The 20,649-nt window shown below is 40.2% G+C and overlaps 2 protein-coding genes across 2 annotated transcripts; both read right to left on the minus strand.

Annotated features, from left to right (window-relative positions):
• Positions 1-7,793: 7,793 nt before the first annotated feature.
• On the minus strand, positions 7,794-13,166 carry LOC131428939 (uncharacterized). Its single transcript, XM_058592998.1, has 2 exons — positions 13,026-13,166; positions 7,794-12,959 (listed from the first exon to the last, which is right to left on the minus strand). Exons 1-2 carry the CDS (start codon positions 13,164-13,166, stop codon positions 7,794-7,796), a joined length of 5,307 nt encoding a protein of 1,768 aa, XP_058448981.1.
• Positions 13,167-19,301: 6,135 nt separating this feature from the next.
• Positions 19,302-20,273, minus strand: LOC131430589 (small ribosomal subunit protein uS5-like). Its single transcript, XM_058595673.1, has one exon. It carries the CDS (start codon positions 20,213-20,215, stop codon positions 19,388-19,390), a length of 828 nt encoding a protein of 275 aa, XP_058451656.1. The 5' UTR covers positions 20,216-20,273; the 3' UTR covers positions 19,302-19,387.
• Positions 20,274-20,649: the final 376 nt, after the last annotated feature.

Genomic DNA, 20,649 nt, shown 5'->3' on the forward strand with positions numbered 1-20,649 from the left:
AATCAAAAAACATTATCAAATTCAATGGCTTGAAATTGACATGGTCAGATCAAGCAAAATACTTAGGTTTAACGTATGACAAAAAACTCACTTTCAAGGATCACATTGAAGGAATCCAGACAAAGTGTAATCAATATGAGCAATTCCAGAAATGCTTAGCAGATCATCTGACTCGACCTTCTCCGATTTGGATGAAACTTTGCACATGGCTTCAGTATGGCAAACCATAAGTTTGAACCGATGGAGAGGTCAATCCGACTCACGACTGATTTCTAAATAGGGCGTATGTATTTTTGCATTTCACAAAAATTGCCTTTTTCAAATCGTTGTAACTCGGAAACCGTTAATTGTACAAAAATGGCAGGGAAGTCCGGTATGCCGGAGATTTTTCGCAAACAAAATAGATTACTGCTAGCTATTATTCAACATTTCAATGATATACAATTAAAAATACATGGGTATGAACATTCAAATCAATACGTAGAAATATTTCCAATCAAATGGTGACATAATATTAATAATTGATACAAAATTGACTGAGCTGTAATTGTTCGAAACCTGACTACATTCCTACGTGTGTTTATCTTGAGTTTCTAATTTGCACCACTATATAGAAAACGAAAATGTGTTCCGCATTAAAACAGAAAAAAAATTGCAAGTCTCTGTAAATTTAAATCAATGTATAACATTGAGGATGAGTGGCATTTTTTTGCAACTTCTCAATCAATCTCAATTTAATCCACCTAGTGGTGTAATGATGCCTTTCTCATGTACATATAATATTGTGGTATTCCATTCAAAATTTATCTCTTCGATTTTTGAAACAAACCAAGAGATTGTTTGTGCATTAACTAGTATAACATACAGAATATAACAATGCTTTGATTGCGTGAGTCATCCACATTTCCACAAAACCAAAGTCGGTTCGTACGGCCACCAACTAACATGACACACAAACTCTTCTAGTACGCACTCTAAATTACGATTTAAATGTTTGTTGTATCCGAAAATATTTTAAGTGACGGTGTACAATATTGAACACACTTTACCCTATAATTCCGGAACTGGAAGTCGGATCCGGATGAAATTCAGGAATTCCGTATGGTATCACGAGACCTTTCATTTGAATCTAAGTTTGTGGAAATCGGTCAAACCATCGTTGAGAAAAGTGAGTGAGATCTGTTTTGGTATATATGACCACTATTTCCGGTACTTCCGGAACCGGATACCTGGAACCATGATAGCCGGAATCGGTTTGTTTAGGTGCCTACTGATAATGACTTTTGATTTGTGTGGTTCTGAGACCAGTTTAGAAAATTTTTTACGTGTTTTGTTTCGCCGGTTTAAGTGACGGTGTACAATATTGAACACACTTTACCCTATTATTCCGGAACCGGAAGTCTGATCCGGATGAAATTCAGGAATTCCGAATGGGACCACGAGACCTTTCATTAGAATCTAAGTTTGTGGAAATCGGTCAAACCATCACTGAGAAAAGTGAGTGAGATCTATTTTGGTATACATGACAACTATTTCCGGTACTTCCGGAACCGGATACCGGGAACCAGGATAGCCGGAATCGGTTTGTTTAGTTGCCTACTGATAATGACTTTCGATTTATGTGGTTTTGAGACCAGTTTAGAAATTTTTTTTCGTTTTTTGTTTCGCCGGTTTAAGTTACGGTGTACAATATTGAACACACTTTACCCTATTATTCCGGAACCGGAAGTCTGATCCGGATGAAATTCAGGAATTCCGAATGGGACCACGAGACCTTTCATTAGAATCTAAGTTTGTGGAAATCGGTCAAACCATCGCTGAGAAAAGTGAGTTAGATCTATTTTGGTATATATGACCACTACTTCCGGTTCTTCCGGATCCGAATACCGGGAACCAGGATAGCCGGAATCGGTTTGTTTAGTTGCCTACTAATAATGGCTTTCGATTTGTGTGGTTCTGAGACCAGTTCAGAAATTTTTTTACGTTTTTGTTTCGCCGGTTTAAGTGACAGTGTACAATATTGAACACACTTTACCCTATTATTCCGGAACCGGAAGTCGGATCCTGATGAAATTCAGGAATTCCGTATGGGACCACGAGACCTTTCATTTGAATCCAAGTTTGTCAAAATCTCCGAGAAAACCTATTGAGATTATTTGACACATACACACACATACATACACACACACGCAGACATTGCTCAGCTCGATGAACTGAGTCGAATGGTATATGACACTCGGTCCTCCGGACCTCGGTTCAAACGTCGGTTTTCACAGTGATTGCATAACCTTTCTATATGAGAAAGGCAAAAAAAAATTTTCTTCGATTCTTAAAAGAATAACCGAAATCGGTTTGTTTGACCGTCTACTGATAAAAACCATCAAATTGGAAAAGATTTGAGGTCGATTTAAAAAATTTTTCAAGGTTTTTCCCCATTTTCAGTGATGGTGTACAATTTTTAACACACTTTACCCTATATTTCCGGATCCGGAAGTCGGATCCGCATGAAATTCAGGAATAATGTATGGGACCACAGGACCTTTCATTTGAACCTAAGTTTGTGAAAATCGGTCGCGCCATCTATGAGAAAAGTTAAAACACATATTTTCTTATTTTTGCACATTTTACCCCATAACTCTCGAACGGGAAGTCGGATCCAAATAATATTCAGGAATTTTGTATGGGACCTCAAGACCTTTCATTTGAATCTAAGTTTGTGAAAATCGATTCAGCCATCTCTGAGAAAAGTTAGTGCACTTATTTTCACAATTTTTTGCACATTTTACCCCATAACTCCGGAACCGGAAGTCGGATCCAAATAATATTCAGGAATTTTGTATGGGACCACAAGACCTTTCATTTCAATCTAAGTTTGTGAAAATCGGTTCAGCCATCTCCGAGAAAAGTTAGTGCAAAAAAACGTTACATACACACATACGCACATACACACACATACACACACAGACATTTTGCGTACTCGACGAACTGAGTCGAATGGTATGTGACCTCCGGGCCTCGGTTCAAAAGTCGGTTTTCACAGTGATTGCATAACCTTTCTATATGAGAATGGCAAAAATATGCATATTTTTTTTTGAGTTCCTTATTGATTCCCTACAACTTCTTCCTGAACGTCATTTTTGTACGATTTACGGTTCCCGAATTACAACAAGAAGAACTTGATCATTTGCATGCACCCGTAAACAGTTTTAGCTGTAACTTCTTCATTTTTGAAAAAAAAAATCAGTGCTAATTTTTTAGAGTGTTAAATCGATTCCATACAACTTCTCCCTGAACGCCATTTTTGTACAATTAACGGTTTCCGAGTTACAACGATTTGATAAAGTTACAAAATCAGTCGTGAGTCGGATTGACCCCTCCATCGGTTCAAAACTTATGGTTTGCCATACTGAAGCCATGTGCAAAGTTTTATCCAAATCGGAGAAGGTCGATTCTGATTTTGTCACTTTTTCGTCTACTCATTCCTGGAATTGCTCATATATTAAATGTTGATATCCTCTCATAAACAGAAATTATAAGCTCTGTCTAAAAACCAAATTTTTAATGTATAAACAAATTTTCAGATCAGCCATGCTTTATGCAATACCAATTTGGCCAAGTTGTTGTTCCACCAGGAAGAAAACGCTTCAAAGGATTCAGAATAAAATTCTGAAAATGATTTTGAAGCGTCCTCCCTGGTTTAGTACAAATGAGTTACACAGACTCACAAATATAGAACCATTAGATGTAATGTCACATAATATTATAAGAAAATTCCGACAAAAATCGATGCAATCTTCAATTGAATCGATTCGTTCTCTGTATTAGTTAGTAATGATGCCTTTCTCATGTACATATAATATTGTGGTATTCTATTAAAAATTATTCTCTTCGATTTTTGAAAGAAACCAAGAGATTGTTTATGCATAACATACAGAATAAAACAGTGCTTTGATTGCGTAAGTCATCCTTAAGAAAACGAAATGGGTTCACTATTATATGAACTTCCGGCACCGGAACCCGAGAACCGGTATAATCAAAGACGGTTCGTACGGCCACCAACTAACATGACACACAAACTCTTCTAGTGCGCACTCTAAATTACGACTTAAATGTTTGTTGCATCCGAAAATATTTTAAGTGACGGTGTACAATATTGAACACAGTTCACCCTATAACTCCGGAACCGGAAGTCGGACCTGCATGAAATTCAGGAATTCCGTATGGGACTGAAAGACCTTTCATCTGAATCTAAGTTTGTGGAAATCGGTCAAACCATCGCTGAGAAAAGTGAGTGAGATCCATTTCGGTATATATGACCACTATTTCCGGTACTTCCGGAGCCGGATACCGGGAACCAGGATAGCCGGAATCGGTTTGTTTAGTTGCCTACTGATAATGACTATCAATTTGTGTAGTTTTGAGACCAGTTTAGAAATTTTTTTACGTTTTTTGTTTCGCCGGTTTAAGTGACGATGTACAATATTGAACACACGCTATAATTCCGAAGCCGGAAGTCGGATCCGGATGAAATTCAGGAATTCCGTATGGGACTGGAAGACCTTTCATTTGAATCTAAGTTTGTGGAAATCGGTCAAACCATCGCTGAGAAAAATGAGTGAGATCTGTTTTGGTATATATAACCACTATTTCCGGTACTTTCAGAGCCGGATACCGGGAACCAGGATAGCCGGAATCGGTTTGTTTAGTTTCCTACTGATAATGACTATCGATTTGTGTAGTTTTGAGACCAGTTTAGAATTTTTTTTACGTTTTTTGTTTTTCCGGTTTAAATGACGGTGTACAATATTGAACACACTTTACCCTATAATTCCGGAACTGGAAGTCGGATCAGGATGAAATGCTGGAATTCCGTATGGGACCACGAGACCTTTCATTTGAATCTAAGTTTGTCGAAATCAGTTCAGCCATCTCCGAGAAAACCTAGTGAGATTATTTGACACATACACACACACATTGCTCAGTTCGATGATCTGAGTCGAATGGTATTTGACACTATTTTCACTAGTCGGTTTTTCAAGTGATTGCACCTTTCTATATGAGAAAGGCAAAAAAGTAACGATATCAAATTTAATCTGCTGGAATTTTCTAAACACAAAATCAACGAAAACGAACAGTAGATCAGCGTATAAAGAATTAGTCGAACTGGTAGACGTACCACACGATTTGACTATTTGAATCGAAGAATATTTGCAATTCCAGAACATAAGATATGGGGTTTAGTTTTAAACCGACACAAATGTTCTTTTGGTTGGGTTAGCAGTTGCATTCACTAAATATCTAGAAGAAATGAGAGATGCCAAAGACATTCCCTTATTTCTTTTCGAAACATGCATTCCTGACGCGTATGTGCTGAGATTTATTGCAGATAAATTTGATTAATTTTTTATGTTATATGTACCTGAAAAGGATCGAATGCGATTCCTAGAGAAAGAGTGGGAAACTATATTAAAAGAATTCCATGATTCTCCTTAGGAAGAACATGTTGAAAGCATACGTATGGCCAAGCAAATGAGTCCGCTATTCTAATATGCGCAAAGATATTGAAAATTATGTCAAACAATGTGACTCTTGTCAGAAAAATAAAATTGGCCAATCAAATAAAATGACAATGAAAATTACTACGACACCATTGGAACCATTCGAGAAACTATACATGGATACAGTAGTACTCCCAGAGTCGAACTGGGATAACAAATACCGCCTTGTTATGCAGGACGACTTGACTAGATATTAAAAGGTAGCACCGATGGAAAATCAAGAGAGTTACTCAAACTTTTGTAGATAATTGTATATGTAGATTTAGAACACCCGGTGAATTAGTAACGGATAATAGATCCATCTTTGTTAGTTTAATAATGGAAAATTTTGAAAATAAAGAAAATTACTACTAGTACATATCATTCATAAGTAAACCTCGGGGAACGATCAAATAGAGAATTGAAAACATATCTTAAGCTATATGTAGGTAACGATCCTAATACTTCGATTAACTCATCAACGGGTTACACTCCGTTTGAGTTATTACATGGTAAACGAGCGAATATTCCTAATTCAATTTATGAACATAACAATGATGGTATTTACTACAAAGATTGTGTGAATGAAATGCGATCAGCATACAAGCGATCACATAATCAAGCACGAGAAAATTTAATAATGTGAAAAGTTAAACGAAAGGAGTTTATGATAAAAACTCACTAGTCAAAGCCAATCTCTCAGGCGCAGGACAAAAATTACAGTCACTTTGGAGAGGACCGTATGAAGTAGTCGCTCTACCTATCAAACAAACAAAAATATATCAAGTGATCGATAACTTAGAAAACAAGACTCGTAGTCACTCGAGGATTTAAAAAAAATCTAAATATGTTGTTACGGTATATATATATACATATATATATATATATATATATATATATATATATATATATATATATATATATATATATATATATATATATATATATATATATATATATATATATATATATATATATATATATTGTTTTTGCAGATTTTCGGACACTTAATTTGAAATAACTGACACTGCACTTTAACTAATTAACACAGTTTTTATTGAACCGAGAAAAAGGCGTCTGAACTGGACGGTGATTTATTTGAACTGAGTTATGTGTGTCTACTACACATGCGATTGATCGAACTGATTTGAAAGGCCTTTTCGATTAGGAGAAACTACCTGATAAGAGAGATTGTGAAACAAGTAGAAATCTGAGATGTGTGCAAACGGGATAGATCTAATATCGATCTCTACAGACTAGGGTTGTTCAAGATAAATGGTATGCATCCTAATTCCGCCTAAACATAGCCGGCCGCCTTGAAATCTCTCTGATTTCAACTACAACTATAGCTACCAACTCTGACTACTGTTCTTCAACTAATACATAATATGATCGCTGTGTATGTGTATGCTTATCGATCAGCTGATTGTAATACTGCTATGATGATGATGACCTTGATCCATTTTGTATTTGATATACTGCTGCTGGTGTGCTGACGTCACTGGTGCTGTGTTGTCACTCTTGACCGTGACTTTTATTTGCTGATTTGAGCATAAAGGATTCTTCTGATGCCTATGCTATCTGCTTCGTCCTTACTGGTGATGATGATGACTTGATTCTGGAACATATGAGAGGGTGCTTTTTCAAACTGTTATGAGAAAAAACCAAACGACTTGCCTGAATCGGAGGCCCCATGGCCTCCGATGACGCCGGTTGGCATCCTGATGAATGTCAACTGAAGTAAAAGACGTTCTTACGTGACATTTTGTTGTAGGTATGTTCGATGACTACTATGAACTACGAGATTCGAGTGCCGATGTAAGCTGGCCATGCTCCTCAACAATCGTTTCGCAGTATCATGGATTAGGATAGCGCTCTCCTCCTCCGATGCGGTCATGGATACCTCGAAAATGTCCAATGGGAAAGACTCATGTAGTGTCAATTCGCAATTAGATGAACACATTGCAAACATGCTCAAACGCGGAACGTTGCAACTGAACGGAAACTGACCAGACATGTTCTGGCTGAACTGCATATGTACCATACATGCAACATTTACTGAAACCATCACCGGACAATACAGATTACCTCAAACTGGCAGTAGGCATCTCTGGTTGATCTGTTCCAAGAGAGCCGTCAAGGGTCAAGAGTAGTAATGACTGAGAAAAAAATGACCGATTATCTTTTTGAATAAAAAACATATACATAACTTAACTGGTGTGCGGAGGCCTCTCAGCCTCCGCCGTTGGAGGGATACTAGATCTCCTCTGATGAAGAATTTGATTTGTCACGAATTGGCAGTACACAGATCTTTGAGATTCCTCTGGTATAAATACCATCCTTCGTACGAACGTGTACTACCCGGATATTGCCATCTGGTCCGTGATGTACTTCAGTAATTCGTCCCAGCAACCATTTCAGAGGAGGTAAATTTTCTTCTTTCAGAACTACCATTGTTCCGACTGCTACGTTCTCTTTATGCTGCATCCACTTCGTTCGGTTATGTAACTCTGATAAATATTGGAACGTCCACTTCTTCCAAATTCCCTGAGTGTAATGCTGGATCTTTTGCCATGCTGATAATCGATTTTCCGGAATTTCAGATAAATTGGGTTCAGGAATTGCCACTAATGGACGCTGAATCAGGAAATGACCTGGAGTCAATGCCTCAAAATCGTCTGAATCGTTACTGAGAGGGGTGAGTGGTCGTGAATTTAGAATAGCTTCAATTTGCACCAACACAGTCTGCATCTCATCGTAGACTAAGCTGTGTGATCCGATTGTACGTTTAAGTAAGGTTTTGAAGGATTTTACTGCTGACTCCCACAAACCTCCGAAATTCGGTGTACGAGCTGGAATAAATCGAAATTCGATGCTCTCGTTGGCTGTCTGTTTTTGTACACTGTTTTGAAACTGCTGATCCAGGAACAAACGTCGAAGTTCATCTAGTTCGCGCCTCGCACCGACGAAATTTTTGGCATTGTCGCACATTATAAGATCAGGTTTTCCTCGTCGAGCTGCGAACCGTTTCAGAGTTGCTAAAAACGCCTGCGTTGTAAGATCAGCAACTAACTCTAAGTGAATAGCTTTCGTAACTAAACACACGAACACCGCTACGAAACACTTAACGGACTGGCGTTTACGGTGTGGATACACGACGTTGAATGGTCCGCAATAATCCACACCGACTCTTTGGAACGGAGCACACGGTGTCACTCGTTCTGGTGGTAAGTCTGCCATCAGCTGCTCATGGATTTTTGGCTTCAGTCTGAAGCATGCAACACATTGGTGAATAACCCTTCGAACAAGGTTCCGAACATTTGTAGGCCAGAATCGCTCTCGCATTGTTGAAATTATAAGCTGCTGTCCGGCATGATATAATTTCAGATGATAATATCGGACAATAATTGTGGCAAGCGGATGTCGATGGTCCACGATAAACGGGTGTCTGCGACTTGCTGGAATAATAGCATGACGTAACCGGCCGCCAACACAAAGTATTCCTTCGCGTAACTGAGGATTTAACGAGGCGATACGGGATGTTGCTCGAACATGGGCTGAATGAGAAATATCTGATAGTTCCCGTGCGAAACATTCTTCTTGTGACAATCGAATTAATGCACGAACAGCTTCGTCAAGTTCGTCAGATGAAATTGATCCAAGTTTGCGGCAGCTTCGGTTGGCCACTTGAGCGTTAAAACGGAAACGACGGAACAGAGCGACCAATCTTATCAGATCCATCCATGATGATCGCAAACTGAATATTTCGCTGGGTTGAACTACTTGGAGCATGGCAGTAACTGTTTCTTTTTCCTCCAACATAGATCGTTCGATTTCTTCTTCGTGGATCGGTTGATTTATCGGCCAATTTATGGACTCATGCATAATCCAGATTGGTCCTCTAAACCAGTGCGACTGATACTGTAATTGTACTGGACTCATACCTCGTGAAATAATATCTGCTGGATTCTCGTTTCCTGCTATATGATTCCAAGTTCCGTTCTTGGTGATGTGCTGGATTTCAGATACACGATTTGCTACAAATTCCTTCCATCTGGACGGTGGCGATGCCAGCCAGCACTTGACGATCATTGAATCAGTCCAAAAGTACGCTTTAGCGTTGATCCTAATGCTGTTTATCACCTTTTCGTACACATGTGATAACAACAAAGCTGATGGGAGCTCCAAGCGTGGAATCGTCTGTTTTGTCTTCTTTTTCTTGAGATTCTCCAATGGGGCGACACGAGACTTCGAAGTTAGAAGATGCAGATTGACTTCCCCTTGCTCAGAAATAGTTCTTATGTAGATACAAACCCCATAGGCCTTTTCGGAAGCATCACAAAAGCCATGGATTTCTACTGACTTCACATTGGCTCCAATACCCGTCCAACGAGGCACGGTTAACCCTTCAAGACCAGTCAGATTCCGTCTGTACTCCTGCCACTGTTCCTGCAGTTTTTCGCACAATGGTTCATCCCATCCGCATTCTTGCTTCCACAGGTCTTGAATGAATATCTTAGCTTGAATTATGACTGGACCGACTAAACCCAATGGGTCAAACAAACGAGATACGTCAGCAAGCACAGTTCGCTTCGTAATGATATCTGTGCTCCACTTCGGTGTACTGAAACGGAAGGTGTCTGAACTAGGTTCCCAAATTAATCCCAACGTCTTTACTGCACAGTTGGAGGAGTTTAATTCCAAGATCGTTTTATCATCACGCAAGTTCTCTGGAACATTAAGCAAAATCTCTTTGCAGTTAGAGTTCCATTTACGCAATATGAATCCTGCAGACTTCAGAAGGTCAATCATATCACCAACTAACTGTTTCCCAGATTCGATATTGTTGACGCCAGTCAACATATCATCCACGTAAAAGTCTTGCTTCAAAACTCTTGCAGCGATCGGGTGTGTCTGTTTTCCGTCTTCCGCTAACTTCTGCAGGCATTTCGTCGCTAGATACGGCGCAGACGCAGTACCGTACGTAACTGTCGTTAGCTCGTAAGTGCGTAACTGTTCATCTGTCGAGTTACGCCACAGTATTCTTTGTAATTGTTGATCGTGTTTTGTAACTTTCACCATGCGATACATCTTAGCGATATCTGCAACTATGGCATATCGGTGTAATCGAAAACGTAATGTAATATCAATCAAATCGTCTTGCACGACAGGGCCCACCATCAAAGCATCGTTGAGTGACACACCTGTGCTTGTTTTACAAGATGCATCGAAGACTACTCGTAGCTTAGTAGTTTTACTGTCAGGTTTGAGAACTGCATGGTGAGGTAAATAGTATCCTGTTCCGATCGACGAGTCGTCGATAACTTCGATCATATGACCGAGTGTCTGGTACTCATTAATGAACTCCGTATATAAATCCTTCAACTGTGGATTGCCAGAGAATCTTTTCTCCAATCCCGTAAACCGTCGAACTGCTGTTTCCTTCGAATCTCCCAACTGGCTAATAACAAACTGCTTCTTCGGTAACATGACAACAAATCTGCCTTCATTGTCTCTCACTGTAGTTTTTTCGAAGTGGTCTTCACATGCAGACTCCTCGATGGAATTCGTACTATTAGTACGACATGTTTCTAGCTCCCAGAATTTAGTTAGTTGATCTTGAATTTCCGTTGTGGAGCAAGCATAAGCTGTTGATGATATTCCGACAGAACAACTATTTGGAACTCGACCCGAAACAATCCATCCAAAAACGGTGTTTTGTAGTGTTGGTCCCTCACTAGTTGCTTTTACTTGGCCTTCTTTCAGCAGATCCATATAAAACTCCGCACCAATGATGACATCAACAGGTCGCGGCTCGTGGAATTGCGGATCTGCTAAGAGGGTTGACTTCGGAAGTAACCATTGAACTGGGTTAACATTTGCAGTTGGCAATGCTACAGTCAGTTTCGGTAGCACGTGAAACTGCATCTGTTCTGCAAACAGTGAAATTTCTGATGATCGGGCTGCTACTTCCGCATAAACTGATTTGTTTGACAAGGAACGTGCAGCTCCAATTCCTTGAATAGCAAGATACGACGGAACTTCATTGAATCGCAGCTTCTTGTAAAATTCCTTGGACATTAGACAATGTTGAGAGCACGAATCAAGCAATGCTCGCGCTAGCTTAGACTGTCCATCTCGATCAGTTAACTTAACAAGGGCAGTTGATAACAGAATATTATGCATTTGTGTAGTTGGAAGTGCTACATAATTGTGACTAGTAGCGGCGTTTGCTGAGGTGGACTGCGTAGATGTATTCTGCGAGTGAGCAGAGGTAGCAGGTGTGTTGCTTGATTGTGTCTGTGCGGGTTGGTTCAGAGTAGATGGCTTTGTTTGTATCTGTGGTTGTCGAGACTGTTGGATTGCTGCCTGTGGTGCCGTTGATGAAGATGGAACGGAGGATCGTACTTGGTTGGTGTGTAGCATAGAGTGGTGCTTCTGACGACAGTGATGGCAAACTCCTCTTTCGCATGAACGAGCGTAATGACCAGGGCTTAGACAGTTTCGGCACAGCGAGTTTTTATTCACCGCATCACTTCTTTCTGGAACTTTCATTCGTTGGAATCTTGCACAGTGAAAAGCAGTATGCCAAGATTCATTGCAAAACGGACATTTTCCATGCGCCTTCGCTGTTGCATGACAGAATGAAGTCTTTGCTTGTCTGTTATCTGTGCCAGAAGCCTTTGATATAATAATTGACTGGAGCACAACACAATGATTTCGCAGGAACTCGATGACATTATTGTATGTAGGAACTTCTGTTGAACCATGATGAGTTTCCCAGAGACGAAGAGTAGCTGAGTCCAACCGCGAACAGATCATATATGCCAATAGTGTACTCCACCCAGTAGTGTCTTCACCGATTTTGTTCAACATCTGTAGATTTTTGTCGAATTCTCCGATGAGATGATTAATTCCGTCATAACTTTCCTTTTTCAAAGACTCTAGCGAAAATAGTGCATCTATATGAGCCTTCACAATCAACTTCTTATTTTCGTAGCGTCTCACGAGTGCATTCCATGCAACACTATAGTTCTCTGCCGTAAGCTCAATCGAATTGATTTCTTGTAATGCCTCTCCAGACAGCGAAGATCTAAGATACGTGAACTTGTCTACATCAGCTAATTGATTATTGTTGTGAATGAGACTATGGAACGTGTCCCTGAACGTCACCCACTCGCGAACCTTGCCACCAAATGAAGGCAGTCTAATCTCAGGTAATCTTACTCGTGAAACTGGTGTCGGCATCGGTTGAGTGGCAGCAGCATGTGTCCACAGCTGTACTGTTTCCGCCTGAAGATCTAGCAACTCCGATTTTAGATGACAAAATTTATTATCAAACTGGTGAATTACCTCAAAGTTGCTGTCCTCGCGTGCCTGCCTTGCCTCTTCTTTAATTTCAGGATCCTCTTCAGCACCACCCTATAAAACTTCGTCTTCCTGCAGTAGCTCAATTTTACAACGAATGTCATAAAATTCTTTTCCAACCTCTTCCAATTTCTGAAGACGAATATTGATTTGCCTAAGGTCACGCTCTTCATCGAAGTTTTGGATGAACCGATCTATCAACTCCATAAAGTGATGCAGTTGCTTCTCACGTTTGAGTAGCGCCTTCAAATCACCAGACATCCTGCAGTACAATAATATCACACTCTTCACAGAAAATAATAATGACTCACTTTTGGAACGAACACCACCGATCAACTCGACGTTCCACTTCGCGGACCGAAAGACAGACTTACAACCCAATTGACAGCAGCAATGAGAAATAACGCAGAAAGATCGACAACTTAAAAGCCAGCAGAATTTCTGAGACCAATGATAAGAAATTGCATACACGACCCGTGCTACGTGCTAATAAAGGAAAAAACTCGCATGCATTTTAAAATCTTTATTGACGTCACACCTTGATAGGCCACATGCAAAAGGCCACTGAAATTCATGCCCAACTTCACCGATTAATCATCCTTGCTGTCCTTTTACTGCATCTGAATCCGCGACGCGTGGTTTGTGGTTGCAATGGCGTCGAATCCCGCGTCGGTAGCGTCACTTAAACTTCGTGATGGCGAAAATCTTTTGTAATCACTATTGTCTTCACGGTGTATTGTGGTCGCCTTTGTTTCACACAATGTCCGAAATATATCAACTTTTTCGGGTCTTTTATCCGCAACTGTCCGAGTCTTTTTAAGCTGTCCGAGAACCTGTCCTGCACCGTACTATCCGGCTCGAAGGACCAAAATGTTTTTGCAGATTTTCGGACACTTAATTTGAAATAACTGACACTGCACTTTAACTAATTAACACAGTTTTTATTGAACCGAGAAAAAGGCGTCTGAACTGGACGGTGATTTATTTGAACTGAGTTATGTGTGTCTACTACACATGCGATTGATCGAACTGATTTGAAAGGCCTTTTCGATTAGGAGAAACTACCTGATAAGAGAGATTGTGAAACAAGTAGAAATCTGAGATGTGTGCAAACGGGATAGATCTAATATCGATCTCTACAGACTAGGGTTGTTCAAGATAAATGGTATGCATCCTAATTCCGCCTAAACATATATATATATATATATATATATATATATATATATATATATATATATATATATATATATATATATATATATATATATATATATATATATATATATATATATATATATATATATATATATATATATATATATATATATATATATATATATATATATATATATATATATATATATATATATATATATATATATATATATATATATATATATATATATATATATATATATATATATATATAGTCATTACTGAATACGAATAAGACAATTAGCATACATTTATAAACTTATATACGAAATGAAGACATGAAATAACAGGGTAAAGATCTAATTAAAGTTTATTAGTCATGCAAATGTGAAACAAATGAAAAAAAAATTCACGCCATGTATGAGATATTGGATCACCAATTCAAGATAAAAATTTAAGTAATAAAGTTATGAAAATTAACAACGAAAAATACATTCGACGCAGCATAAAAAAGTATATATGTCAATGTAAAACGAACAATAGTTTTTTAAAGGTGTATGACTAGATATCAATGTAAACAAAATATTAAAGCATGAATCGGGGTTAGGAGTATCAAAGGAGAAATAATTCATTTTGAAAAACTAGAATACGTATCAGAACAAATTGGCTCAAATGGCACGTTCCCCTTGATATTTGGAGATTTGTGCCTTGCCATCAATTTGTTTTTAGCATCATTTTCCCGATATATAAGAGGGAAGGATTGAAAGGAAATGGTAAGGGTTGGACTAGGAGGATGGGAAAAATTGACGACAAAAAAACACATAAAAGCAGAAGTAAATTCTGAACCTCTACGAGGTCCCGAACAGTCTGCTGTTAATAAAACCTCCAACCCCCGAGACGATTTAGAGATCTTACAAAAGCGACACCATTCTGCACTCCCGGAAGAATGCAGAACGATTCGCAGTATGTACGAGCAGAAGTAAATTCGGTACCCCCCAAAGGATGCCAAACAATCTGCTAAACCCTATTTAAGGTGAAAACAGAAGGGATTCATTCACTTCAGGAAGAACGATGAACCCTTCTGACTATAGCTCCTTACCACATTGGGTGAGAAACGAGAGAATATCCTTCAATTTTAGCTCCGCATACACAGACTCAACCATGTATGGAGAACCAAAAACCCGGATACGTAGCTGCGTCAATGCGGGACAGTTACATATCAGATGATATGAAGTACCATAATCGCATTCACACAAATCACACGAATAATACTCAGCACGTTGAATAGTAGCCATGTGATAATTGAGTTTGCAATGTCCAGTCAGAGCTCTGACCAGAATACTGCAATGATGCTTGGAGAAATGCAGTAGACACTTTGACATTTTCATATTTAAATCTGGTAGAAATGCTTTTGTCTGAGCGCAAGTTTGCAAGCTGCGCCAGTAGCTGGCATGTTTGGATGCAGCCCAAGAACGAATCTTGTGCTTTATCCAACTAGTTGAAAGTGGTAAAGCTGGTTCAGGACCAACGAAATCATTCGTTGCACCAGCTCTTGCCAACTCATCAGCCCATTCATTTCCAGTAATACCAGAATGGCCGGGTACCCATAAGAAGTAAACAGCATTTGAAATGCTGAGGTCTTCAATTTGAGTTCGACATGCGATCACTAGATTCGACCGTGAGTCATTCGAACTGAGTGCTTTTAAGGCTGCCTGACTGTCGGAACAAAAATAAATTCGCTTACCACAGATCCTCTGCTTAAGTGCCGATTGTACTCCACACAGAATCGCGAAGATTTCTGCTTGGAACACAGTACAGTATCTACCAAGTGAATGAGACTGCTCCAGCCTCATTTCACGACAATAGACACCAGCACCAGCACGACCATTCAACAGAGAACCGTCCGTATAACAAACTATGTGTTCATCAATTTGTCGTTCCAGACAACCAGACAACCATTCCTCACGAAGAGGATAGCTCACATTGAATGTTTTAAAGGGAAAACTGCATGTGAGCGTTAGGTCACTAGGAGCGAGTAAATACTCATCCCACGTAACCATTTGAGACCACAAGCGAGTGTGGCTGGTAGCATAATCGAATGGGTTACTATTCCAAAGCCCTGTAACCTTAAGACGGTATGCACAAGATAATGCTTCTTGTTTTAGGAACACATGAAGTGGTTTAATGCACAGTAGCGCCTCTAGAGCAGCAGTAGGAGTTGTCGTGAATGCTCTTGTCATCGCCATTAGGACCATCCTTTGGAGATGATTTAGCTTTGACTGAACTGTCGCGACTTCTCCTTTCAGCCACCATACGAGACAAAATTGGTCTAGCAATAGTTGTGTAGATCCAATGAATATATCTGGGTTTGAGTCCCCATGATTTTCCAAAAGCTCGTCTGCATTGGCCGCAAGCTCTTTTAATTCTGAAGTCAATGTGAGCAGACCAATTCAGTTTTGAGTCAAGAATAACCCCGACGTATTTAACTTGTTCGACCACAGTCACCTCTAACCAAAGAACTGCAACGGACGAGCTCCTGTGATTATCCTACGATGAGTGAAAAGCACCATTGATGTTTTGCCCGGATTTACAGATAATCCAACCTGACAACACCATTGTTCAACAGATCGCAGGGCTTGCTGCATTAAATCAAAAAGAGTGTTAATGCTTATACCGGTTATCAATATATGATAATCGTCGGCAAAACCATAAGTCGGAAATCCAAGGTTATTAAGTTTCCTTAACAAACCATCAGCGACTAGGTTCCATAAAAGTGGGGATAGTACACCACCTTGAGGACACCCACGGACACTCAGCTTTCTAATCTCTGCTTGCCGAAGCGATGAACAAAGAAGTCGATTGCTAAGCATTGCGTGTATCCAATTTGTGATACTTGAAGGTATGCCATGACCACGGGCTGCTTCCAGAATTGAATTGAAAGACACGTTATCAAAGGCACCTTCAATATCTAGGAAAACTCCCAAGCAAGATTGCTTTTGTGAGAAAGCTTTTTCAATGTTGTACACAACATCATGTAACAGGGTTGTAGTGGACTTTCCACGCTGGTAAGCATGTTGCATTCCATGTAGCGGATGCACGCCCAAACTAACATTCCTGATATAGTGATCGACTATGCGTTCCACTGTTTTAAGAAGAAATGAGCTTAGACTGATAGGCCTGAAACTCTTCGCTTCCTCATAAGTGTCGCGACCGCCTTTGGGAATAAATTTCACAATTATTTCCTGCCAAGCTCTTGGAATGTATCCTGTCGCAAGACTAAAAGTAAGTATTTTCTTTAAAACATGTTTGAAATGTTCATACCCTTTCTGCAGTAACACTGGGAAAACTCCATCCTTTCCAGGAGACTTGTACGGAGTAAAACTCTCAACTGCCCATTTGACCGATTCAATCATCACAACGTCTCGAGCAAGGGCCCAAGAATCGTAACTACCTGAAAAAGTCTCGGGAAGAGCTGTCGGTGATGGATCCATACATCCTGGAAAGTGAGTGTTAAAAAGATAGTGAAGTACATCACCTTCTTCAGACAAGTGTTCACCATCTGAAGTTCTTAAGAAACTGACATTAAAGTCCTTAGACTTCGAAAGTAACTTATTTAATCTGCTAGCCTCGTTGAGACTAGAGACATTTGTGCAGAGGCTTTTCCAACCACTTCGCTCAGACGATCGAAGAGCATTTTTGTAAGCCCTTCGAGCCGACACGAATGCCTCCGACCCATCTCTGCGTCGGTGGTTCCAAGCTCTTCTGCATAGTTTCCTTAGTCTAGCAGGTTCAGCATTCCACCAAGGAGTTCCTCTAGTAGCTCGCACAATCCGAAGTGGACAAGCCTCTTCATATGCTGCAACTATGAGTGAATTTGTCTCGTCGACAACATTTTCCAAATCAATTGGGGTTTCAATTGTTGGTTGGTACCCGTAAAATTTAGTCGCCAAGCCCTCTTCATAGAGGTCCCAGTTTGTAGATTTGGGATTACGATATATGATAATATCAAATTTATTGTTTGAATGATCAAAGAAGATATACTTATGATCAGACAACGAAAGTTCGAGCTCATCAGGGACGAGCCAATCCACCAACTCATGCGCAATTCTATGAGAGCAGAGAGTTACGTCCAAAACCTCCTCTCTTCCAGCTCTCGCAAAAGTTGGACGGTTTCCTGCATTGACTATGTGCAGGTTTGTACTGCTCACAAATTCCATCATATCAGAGCCTCTCGAATTTATATCTGTGCTGCCCAAATGATATGGTGAGCATTTATGTCACTGCCGATTACAAGTGGTAAATCACTTTTGCAGCAGTATGATACAACCTTTTTGAAGTCATCGCTTGGCGAAGGTTGGTTATGCAGCAAATATGCCGAACAATAGACATATTTCCTGTCTATGCCATCAGTAGTCATACTAACTGTGACAGCATAAATATCCCGAGTTGTGAGCTCCGATATGAGAGAAACATCGAGAGCACTATTTGCAAGTATGCATGCTCGAGGCATTTCACATGGATTAGTCATACCGGTCTTGTTGAAAGCAAGAAAGACTGGGTTTAACAATTTTCCAACGTAGAAGTTTCCCTTTTGGAAATACGGTTCTTGAACCAAAGCTATAGAAGCTTTACCTTCTTGCAGAAGTCTGGATAGATTCATAGTTGCTGTACGTTTATGCTGAAGATCGATTTGTGCCACTCTAACCATTATCAATTAGAGTAACGAACATTCCACCTCCAGCACTTATCGTACAACAACTAGAAGAAACCAAATATATTGGCTTATAGTCGCCTATAGCGAACCATGTAAGGATTTTTTTAAATGTTTTAATCATTTAAATCCCACGAGTTGCGAAGAAAGAAGTCGTCCACTGTGCCAGAGCTTCGCTTAACACAGTAAGGTAAAAACCCAAGATATTCCGTTCACGACTGCACTGTTTAACCTCCTGCAGCCATTCAGCCATCGGCACGGAAATACACCTTGACTTAGGAGTTCCTATTTTTGTGGCCTTTCACGACATGGAACAGGAAACCAGTGGATCAATTCTTGGTAAAAAATAATTCCGCCTGATGCCACACGGCTTACCTGTTTGGTGGACTTATACCACCGGTACAGGTGGACCGTAGTGTTATTCTTAGCCAGTTGGGAAACCGACACTACACGGCTATCTAGGTTGCTCAGAGAGGGAAGTTGACATTGATGGTCAACTTCCATGGATGGCCGAGCAGCCGGCTTTTTTTTTTTTTTTTATTGTTCTCAAACGGGAGCTTTATTTTTTCATACCTGCATTGTGAGCAGGTACTTTATTTGAGCGCATCGACGCTTTTTACAGCTCAATGATGCGCTGTCCGGTCTTGCTGGTCTTTTCCAAGAAATCAGCATATTCCTGGTAAGGAGTTTTGCTCAACGGAAGATCCTTCCAGAGATCCGGAGTAAGGAAAGCGTAGGTCTTAGCAATGGCCGCATAAGTAGCATTAGCCAAGTTGCCAAGCGTTGTAGTTGATCCACGGGTCATCGTGTAGCAATCTTCGATACCGGCTATTTGCAGTAGCTTCTTGGGAACCGGTGCGGAAACAATACCGGTACCGCGGGGTGCCGGAATTAGACGCACCAGAACCGAACCGCACTTTCCGAAGACCTTGCAGGGGACGGTGTGGGGCTGCTTGCCAATCTTGTTACCCCAGTAGCCTCGGCGAACTGGTACGACGGACAGTTTAGCAAGAATAATAGCTCCACGAATGGCGGTAGCGGCTTCATTGCTGCACTTGACTCCCAAGCCGATGTGTCCGTTACTGTCGCCAATGGCAACAAATGCCTTGAAACGAGTACGCTGACCGGCTCGAGTCTGCTTCTGAACGGGCATAATTTTCAATACCTCATCCCGAAGCGAACGGTTCAGGAAGAAATCAATGATCTCGAACTCTTTAATGGGCAATGAGTAAAGATAAATTTCCTCCAAGGTGCGGATTTTGCCGTCTCGCACGAGGCGACCCAGCTTAGTTACCGGCACCCATTCTTTCGAATCTTCCTTGCCACCACGTCCTCGACCACGACCCCGACCTCGTCCACGGCCGCCGCCACGTCCACGACCCCCACCACCGCGAGAGCCAAAACCTCCTCTAAATCCACCACGGGCTGGAGCTGCGTCCGCCATTGTTTCAATAGGTGTTGCTTGTAGTAGAACGGAAACCCGAATCCAAAAAAAACTAGAATACGTAGAGCAATATACATATACCAAATCGCCGAAGAAAATGCGCTGTCAAGCAACGCGTTCTTTGTGCCAGCTCTTGAAAATTGCGCAGCTTGTTCATTAACAGCAAGTCTTAGCAAGCAAAACATTCACGGGCAACCTTTGTCAGGGTAACAGTGGTTTGTTAATTTACATTGGAAACATTTTTTTTTGTTGATTTTTAGTTGATATCACGCATAGTGAAGTTGTCTCTGTAGTGAAAAAAACTTATTTTTTTCAGCAATATGTTGGTGGCGTGATGTTCGTAATGACATCAAGTTCATCCAAGTAATTACTTTTGTCTCTAAATCAATTTCCATAATAAGGACCTATATTCACTTTAATCGATTTTCACCGTC

The sequence above is a fragment of the Malaya genurostris genome, chromosome 2 (assembly GCF_030247185.1).
Source record: "Malaya genurostris strain Urasoe2022 chromosome 2, Malgen_1.1, whole genome shotgun sequence".
NCBI classification, from domain to species: Eukaryota; Metazoa; Arthropoda; class Insecta; order Diptera; family Culicidae; genus Malaya; species Malaya genurostris.

Excerpts from the sequence above, each read along its gene's own strand:
- LOC131430589 (XM_058595673.1), bottom strand. The coding sequence starts at position 20,215 with ATGGCGGACGCAGCTCCAGCCCGTGGTGGATTTAGAGGAGGTTTTGGC.
- LOC131428939 (XM_058592998.1), bottom strand. The coding sequence starts at position 13,166 with ATGTCTGGTGATTTGAAGGCGCTACTCAAACGTGAGAAGCAACTGCAT. Across the intron at positions 12,960-13,025 it reads GTCTTCAGAAATTGGAAGAG|GGTGGTGCTGAAGAGGATCC; the intron begins GTTGGAAAAGAA and ends GAAGTTTTATAG.